The sequence below is a fragment of the Streptopelia decaocto genome (genome assembly GCF_964273445.1).
Source record: "Streptopelia decaocto genome assembly, chromosome: 2".
In the NCBI taxonomy this organism is placed as follows: Eukaryota; Metazoa; Chordata; class Aves; order Columbiformes; family Columbidae; genus Streptopelia; species Streptopelia decaocto.
In genome coordinates, this window is record NC_138655.1 from 86,032,825 (window position 1) to 86,044,862 (window position 12,038).

The 12,038-nt window shown below is 36.5% G+C and overlaps 1 protein-coding gene across 1 annotated transcript in view; it reads left to right on the top strand.

The window, feature by feature from the left end:
• The window catches only part of CDH10 (cadherin 10), a gene marked incomplete at both ends in the record, with an annotated part of 59,844 nt that extends 48,766 nt beyond the window's left edge, over positions 1-11,078 (top strand). Inside the window, 3 exons of the mRNA XM_082045559.1 lie at positions 7,041-7,149; positions 9,449-9,700; positions 10,585-11,078. Of these exons, the coding sequence (XP_081901685.1) occupies positions 7,041-7,149; positions 9,449-9,700; positions 10,585-11,078 (855 nt within the window). The remainder of the gene's footprint in view (positions 1-7,040; positions 7,150-9,448; positions 9,701-10,584) is intronic.
• Positions 11,079-12,038: the final 960 nt, after the last annotated feature.

Consider the following 12,038-nt stretch of genomic DNA (forward strand, 5'->3'; position numbering starts at 1 on the left):
TAAATATTTCCTATCTCCTACTGACAAACACTTTAATGAATATTATAGCTTTACAGTGTCTTTATTTTCCCTTAAAATTTCCATTCCCTCAATTTATATAGAAGTAGATATAGAATATAAACAAATATATATATACAGTTACACATATAGACACATACACTGTATATATGGATGTGTATGTATGTACACATACACATTCATGCATCTATATAGCAAAAAAGATGGAAAGTAGTTTTTATGAAATGTGATTTTTTGAGTCTGAGTCACTTAAAGGGCCTGTGATTGCTTCCCTCCTTGTTATTACTGCTGATGTCAGATCATACCATGACCTTCTAAATAATGGGGATGCCCTGTTCCAAAAGGTCAAGCCACAAACAAGCAGCACCTGGAGCAGAATCACATTTTGATGATTGTTGTTCTTTCAACCCTTCACTCAAAGAAATGAGGAGAATCTCTATGTGATGGTATGAAAGACACATGGACATTTATACGAGCTATACAAAGCTGACTTAGTAGGAGCTGAGGGGAAGAAAGGAGTTAAATGCTCAGACTGCTCTAGCCCTGTACACCAAGAAGTTCAGCTGTCCTCCACTCCCAGGTGAGAAGAGCCAGGAGCAGAGTCTCTGTTGCAGATGGATTCCTACTGGTTTTGTCACCTCCCAGCTGCCACACATTTGGCAGCCTCAGCAGCCAGCCTGCAGAAATCCTCTAACTTAAAAGTCAGGAATCAGTGTAGAAAGCAGAAGTCAGTCCTACTTTAGAGATATTTTACATGAAAGCCTGAGTATGTTTTTCCAACATATTCACTTTCCCTAAAGTAGTGGTCAGAGGAGAGGACCTTCTTCTCCCTTTGTAAACAACTGGCCAAAAGAAAGCAGGCATGAGCTGGCCTTAGACAGCAGCCAGTGGCCACTCAGCCACTCCCTCCCTCTTCAACAGGATGGGGGAGAAAATAAGATTAAAAGGAAAATAGGTTGAGATAACAACTAGGAGATAACTTACTGATTACCATCACTGAAAAAAACAGAGTAGACTTGGGGAAAACTAAATGAATTTACTGCCAGGTAAAAATAGGTTAGAGGTGGTGAGAAACAAAGACAAAACAACTTGAACACCTTCTCTCCATCCTCCCTCCTTTCCAGGCTCACCATCACCCCCTCATACCTGACTATCTACCTCATCCTCTCTGCTGCTCCTTCCTCCTCACTCTTCTCCCTGCTCCAGTGTGGGTACTCCCCATGGGCTGCCGTTCTTCTGGATAAGTCTGCTGCATTCCAGGGCTGCAGGGAAACACCTGCCTCAGCGGGGTCTCTCCCAGGGCCGCAGGGGAGTCTCTGCGGGGGCACGGAGAGCAGCTCCTCCCCTCCTCCTGCTCTCCCCTCGGGGCTGGCAGGGCTGTTTCTCACTCGGTTTCCCTCAGCCCTGGCTGCTGGGCAGCGTTTTGCCCTTTCTTCCCCAGGCTTTCCCCGAGGCGCCCGCCCGTGGCTGAGGGGCTCAGCTGTGCCCTGCGCTGGGGCTGCTGGAGTTTGCTGGAAAACTGCTTAGTTTTCTTTTTTCCCTTTGGCTGTTCACCACTTCCTCCTGCTCTGGCCATTATAATACATATATATACTTATGTCTGGGGGTTTATATCCACAAAATTTGAAAACACTAAGTAACGGATCCATAGGCTTTTTGTTAACAGACCGGTGCCATCATGGGTGCCCAGTGGCATTCTGGTCTTTTCAAAGATGGTGTCCTTTCTCTGAAGGACTACCTCCCTGAGCCACGAGGATGAAACAAACAAACAGCATGGTTCCCTGCAGCTTTCAAAGCCCCCGGACCATGAGGAAAGTTGTATTTTTGTCTGTTTGGGTCTCCGAGTGTGCTTGTTTCAGTCTTGCTGTTCTTAGCCTTCATCTTACCAAATCTATACATGCCCACTCCCTTTTCATATGTCCCAATGTTACATAAGTTGATCTAGTTCATCATGGATTGCCTTTCAAAGACATTTTAAAATATGAATGATTTATTCTTTTCTCTTTTTATTTTTAACTTCCTGTATCTTAATTCAGCATAGATTATACATACACATTAGCTTTCTTGAACCAATTCTTTTTATGTTGTTTTTCTTCTTATCAACTCATCTGACCCATAACCAAAAAAAAAAAAAAAAAAAAATCAGGGATATTTTTCCCAAAGCTTGCTTAAGCATGGCTTTCAGTATCTTTACATTTCCAGTAATTTCCTTATTATTTTCACCAAGTGCCCTTCTAATCATTTTTCTTTTCATCAAAAAAAAATTAAAATATATATCTGTTGAACGACTAAATTCTAATATTCAGTTTTCCCTTCATTTTTTTAGTTTTTATGTAACTTTCTTATACTCTCTGATTCTGAAGTGTTAACTTTGTTTTTGACATCTCTCTCATTTATTTTGTCATGTTTGTAGTCCATTTACTTGAATATTTTTTTCTTGTCCTTTTCCAGCTCATTTATTCTTACTTAATTCCTTCAGTATATTTGCATAGATCTTGCACCAGGGTTTCTAGCAATATCGGAACTTTTTTCAAAACCTCTCAAAGTTGTACTTTGTTTTACTCTGGCAAGAGAAAGTTTTTGTAGTGAAAGTCAATATAGGGTTTCTAAATGGTTGTGGTTTTTTGTTTTGTTTTGTTTTTCTTGAAAGAACATTGTCTTTTCTGTTCTTTGTACAAAATTTAAAAGCAAATGTATAGTGTCTTTTAGAAAAAAATAACCATTTATTTAAATAGTGGATAGAACTGATACTCAAAGAGGACCTACCAAGCACAAAGGTAAATTGCATTGGAATAAACAGCCTACACATCAAACTTGTTTCTACTGTTTTATGAGTTTTTAGTGGCTAAAACCCCTCTTTGACTACTTTTGAGCCCTTACTTTCCTGACTATTTTCAGATAGAGAAATGGCTTCCCCACAGTTACTGCGTTGTGACATTGCTAGCAAGGAGAGGCAATTTACTGTGGGTGTAATGGGATTATCCCATGATTCATTGGTCTAAGAGGAAAACAGCACTATATGAAAACATGTGTAAAACAGCATATATCACATTGATATAGTATCATGGAGAATAATTTTATGAGAATTCCAGGGAAACAAAAGACTTTGCAGATTTCCATTTTTGGAATAGTCTTGATAACTTCTAAACTTCTTCAGCCTAATAGCTATTTCCTGTAATCTGTCAGTTTCTTTCTAAAAGTCAAGTTTGCTAAATCTGTTTCTTATAGAAAGGCAGGGGGATAGTAGAATTTAATCATATTTACTTCCTCCTTTAAAGGGTCTCTTATAACTAAACAGGATTTTCTAATAAGACTTAAGTACTTCTTTCCTGGATAGTTACTCCTGCTAACTAAATTTTTAGAAAAATAGAGTACAAAATGGTATAGACAAATTTAAGAAACTGAGAGTTAAAACCTTTAATGATCCAGTATTATTCAGTTTTATTAAGAAGTAACAAAAATATACGTCAAGAGTAGTAGATATTCTGCAATACTCATTGTCTATATTTAAGATGCAACACTGGGTGGTAGATGACCTACAAGGCAGAGTTTATTCTCTGCCATTTCAGTTCCTCTCAATTGTAGGTTTATATTCTAAAGACACTGAGAAAGGGAAAAGGCTGCTGATGTACATGTTGATTACAAATAAAGAGGTGTACCCAGTAAGAAATGTTTCTTTCTTCCTCAATTGGATTTGCACATATTTAGAAGACTCTAAGGAGTTATTCTGCTATCAATTACTGCCTAGAGGTTCGAAGTCAAGCAAGCAGTGGCTAAAATCTATTATACACTAGGCTTTATTGGTCCTTATAGCTTCAAGAGTGAGTTCAGGTTTGGTAAAACATGGGTGGTATTGCAAGTGGCTGCCTAGCAACTGCACTAAAGGGAAAGCTCGTGCAACACAGCTCCCATGTTTAGTTACAATCTTAATTACTCCTATGAGTTCTGTGCCCACAAAGAACTGGATAATAACCACAATAAAAACCCTGCAGAGTCACTGGATTTACCTGTCAGACCATAGTACAGTCTGCTCACAGTGGTTGTATTTGTGAAAATAATAAAAATTTGAGCAAAGAAAGACCAGATTACATTATGTCTGTAAGGTACCCCAAGATAGCTAAGACTGGAATATAAGAATGCAGCTCAGAGGAATTCCAGACTTCAACCTTCTCTGAAACAGAAGTTGTGGTAATTCTTTTTGCTCAAGTCAGCAATCAGGAAGTCAAATATGTCCTATTTAGTAGTTCCAAGCCTGTGATGATGCTATAATTGTCTGCAATAGAGATTGAGTACACAAGCAAAAAAATAACCAGAATGACCTATATCATTGACTATGGTCTACATCTGTATTTTTACTGTTTCCCATCAATGCAGGAGGAATCTGCTTTTCCCCTTACTCATTTGTACGTTGTATCCATGTGTTGTTTGAAGTTTGCTTCACATACAGGCTTTGAAAGAGCACAAGAGATCATGCCGTGCTTCAAAAAGCAAACAGGAAGATGCTGCTCCCTCCAAAGACCGAGGGCCCACTCTAAATAAACTTAATCCACACTGAACTACCAATCTGGTGAACAGCATGTTCCTTGTGATGACATACAGGAAGAATTCAAGTGCACCAGTGATACTGCAAGGAGAACTTTCCAGGCTCACACAGGAGATAATGAATACTTGCTCTATTGGAATGTGTATGTGGCTTCTTCTGAAGAGAAGCTAGTAATGCACTTCCAGTCTGAATTTCCAGCAACTAAAAAAAAAAAAAAAAAAAAAAAAAAAGTAAAAGTTAAACAGCAAAGCAAACAATTATTTCATTTGTGATGTATTTCACATTCAATTTAGAGGTTGTGTAAGTGTAACAATGTATCTAGGCACAGTTTCAGTAAGATAATTCTTAAAACTTTGCCTTTTAAAGAAATTATCAGCAAGTAATTTGAAACTGCATATTTTGTCGACCAGGTGTTTGCTGGTAGTTTTGAATTATCCTTACATTTTAATATCTAAATAATGCTTGCAACAACAAAACACAAGCAAGGTGTTTTGTTTTGGTTTTTAATCTCTAATGTAAGCAAATTAGCCAAATTTGCTTGCAAAATGTTTCGTAAAGTTAAACATGATCTGTGCTTGAACAGAGAAGTTCCAAGAGAACTTCAGTTGCTATAACAAATGAGGGATGGGAGAATTAACAGATGTTTTCTTGCTGTCTGTTGTTCTGCTAAGGGACACTGATCTGCAGTGTTGTAGTAGGTGATTCAACCCTGTAAACGGTAAAAGATTTTAGTCTATTAAAAAGTCTACATACTCCTTTTAAACAATGAGCATGGACACTCAGAAATGGAGGAGTTGATATTTGTTAGCTTAACACCATCCACTGACTGCATTCATGGTCTCCAGTTATGAAGTAAAATGGACTAGTGTATTATTGACTTAATTTTGAAAAAATCTCTAGAGATTTATTTGCTAATTACTCAATAAAAATTGAAAGGTTTATTCTTTAAGAACAAGTAAATTTTTATGTGAAATTCTATGCTTGTGTTATCTGTCTTGTTCATCTAGTAAGATGTGGAAGCTTATATGAGAAACCAAATTTAGAGAAAGACAAAATTCCAGTTGAGAAGGCAAGCAAGCTGCTGTGTTAAAAGAAATCCAGTCCCTGCCGCATGAAGAAATTTGTTGCTGTATTCTGGATGAACAAGAGAGAAGTTTGGAGTTAATTGTGCATTTGTTAAGGCAAAGAGGAGTACATTGCAATTGTTGACATTAAAGAGATAATTCCTGACAAAAGCTGCCGTATGAAGAGAAATGGCTGTGTTTGGAAGAACTGGAGGAGGAAAAACAAACAGGGTTTAAAAAGTATGCCACAAAGAAGCAGTGGTGTTAAAAATTAGATGCAATTCCATGCTTGAAAAAACAGTGTTGTTTGAAAAGATGGATCAGAAATGAAGGATAAAAATGACCCAGGCTAAGGATTAAGCTATTTTTGGAAGTTAAACTTAAGAACATAACTGAACATTTATGCATGCGTGTACAAAACTTCAGCCATAAGTGCAGTTTTTTTCACTATAGTATATTAAAACAAAACCAAAACCAAAACCTCTGAAATAAAGTAATAAATGTGACAATAACTGGATTTTGTTCTGGAAATTATATTTTGCCACCCTTAAGTATAGAAACTTCAGTGAAAAAAAAAAGAAAAAAAGCCACACATTAATTTACCTGACAGATTTAGAAATGAAAGGGCTTCCCATTACTTCCCCCAAAAATACCCACATGTTTTTGTAGTCATTACAGAAAGCATTCAGTCCAAGTATTGCCCTGACCCGATGCAGCTTACTTTGAGAATTGAGACACCAGATTCTCATCCCATTCTGAGATGGTGCATCTTCAGTGTGTGCTACAATGTTTCACAAGGGTTGAAATATATATATAATCTCACTATCATTTTTAATCTTATAGATGTGTATTGCTATGCTAGTAAATATAAAACTCTTGGTTTAGAAACATATTTTTTAATTCTAAAATTAATTTGAAACTCTAGCTTCCATATCAGAACACCTGCATGATATAATACCATTTTTGTTACAAAAATATAAAACATCCTCTCAATTATTGTCACAGGTGTTAATTCGAATTTAAAATGATAGATCAGAGATGAAGAATAAAAATTACCTAAGTTACAGAGAAAACAATTTCTGGCAAGTTTTGTCCTCTATGTTGTTACAAAAATATATAAATATGCATTGGGAACAAAAAAAAAATAGAGGAGGACTAAAGTAAAAGCTGGCCATTATATATGTCTACATGTACCACCACATGAAACATGTATGGATGCTTTTGTTGAGAAAACTTATATGATATGCTTGTTTAACATTTGTTCAGTTAATATGTTCTACAGATTAAGTCAAAATGTTTGAATATAAAGCTGTCTTAACAGTTCTAGTCTTCTAAAATTAATCAGACAGCTGTATCAAAAACTTAGGTGTATTTAGTTTGTTTTGTTCTTTGCTTGCTTTTTTTTTTTCCTGCAGCTTATTCAAACCATAAGTGCAGTAGACAAAGATGACCCTCTTGGTGGACAAAAATTTTTCTTCAGTTTAGCTGCTGTTAACCCTAACTTCACTGTTCAGGATAATGAAGGTAAAATTCATGCCTGTTCCAGGGAAGGAGTTTTAATTCTGCTGTCTGGCATACATTTCTGAACTATATTTGCTTTTTATGTCTTTCAAGATGTGGAGAAGCTGTTAAGGCTGCTGTTAGCAAGAATAATAATTTTACCTGAATGTTTGTGGTTTAGGACTTCTATATTTTTATCTGTGTAAAAGTGAGGCAAAAACCAGCATGGCAAAAAAGTCATAAAACAAATCATAAAGAAAATCAGTAAAAGTGTTGGTTTGGAGTGAGTAGCCAGATGAAATATTTGACTGAAGGAGAAAAAAAAAAAAGGTTTCAAAAATGGCTTCAGTTGCAAGTTCAAATTTTTCACTTTAGCCTTTTATAACATAGTTTTGATTCCCCTTGTTTTTTTGTTTTTGTTTTTGTTTTTGTTTTTTAATTTCTGTTCCTTAATGAAAAGGCCACTTCAGTTTTTCTTTTTATCCTTTGTCAATCTTTCTTTGTCAGGGAAAGTTTTCAGAAGATTCTGTTGGGGAAGAGGAACTATGCACCCGTTTTGGCCTTCATTGTCATTGTTACTAACTGAGAGGGCTGTGGATTACAGAAGAAATAAATGTGAGGTTACATGGTATCAGCCTGCAAAGGTGTTAAAGGCATAAAGGCAATGGCAATAATTCTCTTTTCCTGATTAAGATTTCAGGAAGTAATAGGCTGCAAACAATAGCAGAAAAAAAATTCTAACAGTAGGGAAAGTGAATAGTTGAAATCAAGTTGTCTGTGTACCTTATAAAATCCCCAGCAGCAGAGGTATTTAAAGGTACGTCAAACACATAGGTTTTGATGTTGAGTGAAAACAAACAGCATACGAATAACCAAAACTAATTGAGAGATGCAATAAAGGAAAACTGTGTTTCACATCATGTAGGCTATGAAAAATACATAAATTAATATTTTAAACAAAGATTATATCCTGGTGACTAAGTCTTGAGTGTATAGAGGTATAGAACTTGTTATTTCTTTTCTGTCCGTAATTATTTTCTTTCTTTTTGCACATGGGTTATTTTAATTCAGCCTGAAATTGGCTGCAAGATAGCTAATCAGTTACTTCAAGAGATCCACAAGTATGATGAAAATTAAATTGTCCTTCTAATGGAGATTAAATTTTCATTTTCTCTCTTTTGAAACAAGAAGTTAACAACCCTACTATTGGCTCACGCTCTAATGTTGTGGCACTAACAACAGAAGAAATAGTCTCTCCCTGTTATTCATCCCTTCATTTCCTTCCCTCTGGCCATTCAGTGAACAGCTTTTGATGCTGCAGTATACTGCATACTAGGAAGATTTGTCTGCTACGGATACAGTTTAGTAAAGTCACTTCTCAAAACTGTGCAGGAATCCCTATTGTCTTTCACATTTTCTGAATTCCTAAGACAATTTTTACCCCCACAAATCTATTCCAAGTGCTAAGGTACATAATTCATTGTTCTACAGTATGTTGAAAGTGTTTTGGTGTAGAAAACCTCATACTGAGTTCATAGATACCATTCCTGTGGGTGCTGTAACAGAAGACCTTCAGAAAGAATCTTTCAGAACAGAGTGCTTGTTGAACAGTGTGAAGTGGAAGGTTATTTTTTCTCAGTTGGCCACTTTGTTTCAGGGCTTCAGCCTTGAACTAGAACTGTGTCATGCATTGAATGCATGAATCTATAAAACATTTTAAGCTTTGAGAAATACTCTTTTCAAATCACACTCGAAGGTGATGCAGAGGCACAGAGAAGTAGGCCAGATGTATATAAAAATTGTAAATAGCTTTCTGATCAAATGGGAATGTCATTAGAAAAAGACAGATATCACTATGATATCAGGAACACTTGCAAAATTCTACCAGTAAAGGGAAATATGATGGTTTGTGAAAAGGAGGCTGTGGGGAGACCTTATCTCTGTCTACAACTACCTGAAAGGAGGTTTTAACATGGAGGGTGTTGGTCTCTTTGCCCGAGTAGCAAGTGATAGGACAAGAGGAAATGGCCTCACATTACATCAGGGATGGTTCAGATCAGACATTAGGAGACATTTCTTCATGGAAAGGGTTGTCAGGCATTGGAACAGGCTGCCCAGGGAAGTGGTGGAATCACCATCCCTGGAGAGGTTTAAAAGATGTGTAGGTGAGGTGCTTAGGGACACAGTCTAGTGCGAGATTTAAGTTATAGTTGGACTTGTTGATTTTCAGGGTCTATTCCAACCAAAATGATTCTATGACTCTACTATAAATGATACATTTTATATTCATACCCTCTACAACAGTATATTTTAATCAATCTAGATAACACTGCCAGAATTTTGACAAGAAGGAATGGCTTTAGTCGACATGAAATAAGCACTTACCTTCTACCAGTGGTGATATCAGACAATGACTACCCGATCCAGAGCAGCACCGGCACGCTGACCATTCGAGTGTGTGCCTGCGACAGCCGGGGGAACATGCAGTCCTGCAATGCTGAGGCCTTGCTCCTCCCTGCTGGCCTCAGCACAGGGGCACTGGTTGCCATTCTCCTCTGCATCATTATCCTGCTAGGTAAGAAAAACAAATGCATCTTTTCCCCATGAACAAGTGCATCAAGCCTGACTCATTCTACAAAACCGTGCAGGTTTGTAAAATTAACAATCATGGATTTTGCAAGAAGAATTGAACTGCAACTTAAAACAAAAAATAAAAAAAAAAAAAAAAAAGGGCAAAACCTGTTTTTTTCTGGGAGTTGGGGAATTGGACATTTTATAATAAACAAGAATTCAAGTCCCAGACTGTTAAAACTACCAGTGTGCAACCAGAAATTTATTTTTGTTCTTTCAGTAAGTTATCCAAAAAAGAAGATCACAGAGGAGTAATAGCATAATCAAAAATCACTTTCATGTCTTTAATTTTTTTTTGAGAGAATGGCTCTTTTTTAAGTAAATAATTGAAGTCAACATGCTGTATATATTTCACAGAGAATATGCCAGTAAATAGTGTTTCTACTATTTTAAAACACTGTCTATCCAAAGGTTTTAGTGCCATAATAAAAAAGAAAAAGTAAAACCCCATTTTGCAGTTTTCAGAGTATCACTTAATGGTCTATAATTCACCTCAAATCCAGTTTTTATCAGTATACTTTGAGATTAATAAAGGGAAAAGTTATTCACAATAGACCTGGCTGTTTTAAGACTAATCAAAGTTACAGAAGGAGCACTTAGACAAGCTCATGGTTCAGTAAAGCAGAGCAGACAATGTGTGTGCAAAATAGCACATTTTGATATAGACCTTACTTTGCTACCATAATACAGATATATATGTTTATCCATTTATCAGACAGAAATGAACTGCTGAAATGCAGCTGAAATAAAGCTCTTGCAGCTGGTGGATTTGCTAGTAAGAAGTTGTTAAATAGAAATCTTTAACCATTATTTGTTTTTCTCTCTAAGTTATAGTGGTGCTGTTTGCTGCTCTGAAGAGACAACGAAAGAAGGAGCCTTTGATCCTCTCTAAAGAAGACATTAGAGACAACATTGTGAGTTACAATGATGAAGGTGGTGGAGAGGAAGACACCCAAGCCTTTGATATTGGCACACTGAGGAATCCTGCAGCTATTGAAGACAAGAAGCTTCGACGAGACATTATTCCTGAAACATTATTTGTACCACGGAGGACTCCTTCAGCACCGGATAACACAGATGTCCGAGATTTCATTAACCAAAGGCTAAAAGAGCATGATACTGATCCTTCTGCACCGCCATATGACTCGCTTGCAACCTATGCCTATGAAGGAAATGATTCAATAGCTGAATCCCTGAGCTCCTTAGAGTCAGGTACTACTGAAGGAGACCAAAACTATGATTACCTACGAGAATGGGGCCCTCGATTTAATAAGCTAGCTGAAATGTACGGTGGAGGAGAAAGTGACAAGGACACTTCTTAACCTACAGTAGGCTACAGTTTTGTTTCCTTTGAGTGGAAGTAATTATACAGACACCTTCTGCACTCCACGGTATTTAACATTCAGGAAAATTTTCCTGCCACTCAGCACAATGGTTTCCTTTTAAAAATTGTTTTAAATTTGTCCATTAATGTCATTCATTCTTTCTAGTAGGATGCCACATGGAATATATACAGCATTTTATTTAATCACCTTCCAAGAGCCAAAGCTATGGAAATTCAGTGTTGTCCATTTTAGTAAGTAAAATAAACAATACCTTACCTTCAAAAATTTGAACAAGGTGATAATCCCTTAAGCAACCTCATGTACAAGCCGCTTCTGTTAGGTACATGTCCTATCCTTGCAAGTGCAGCTTTTAAGATGGCAAAGAAGAAAAAATCTAGTATGTCCTGTTCTGTACATTAAAATTAAAACAAAATGTACACGTGGTGTTAATAAGTGTAATATGCAGCTGGTTTAAAAAAAAAAAAAAATTTGTGCGACTTCATTTCATCAAATTCTATCTGCCAATGTTTTATATTTATATTTTTGTATTTATTTTTAAGAAATAAACCAGTTTTTACAACTATGCTGATGTTTGCCTGCCTTCTCTGGCCATGATTTCCAGGCTTGAAGAGAACAGGAGATTTCTTCGATGACAGTACAGCCAACTGCTAGTACTTCTATGCTGCAGTATTCTCCATAAATACTTGCACTCACAGGGAGAGGATCAAGTTATAGACCTATTTGCTTGCTCAAAAGTGCTACTTCTTACAGTTGTCACATTTAAGAGATATTTTATTTTATTTTTGAGCTGAAGTAATGATATTACATCCTAGAAAAATGAACTGCTATCTTGTCTCAACTTGATTTACCTTCTTCTAAAAGCATGCTGGTACAACTGATCCATCCAAACACAAAGAATTAGTTTCAAAAACTGAGTTTATTTTTTTCTATAGTTGT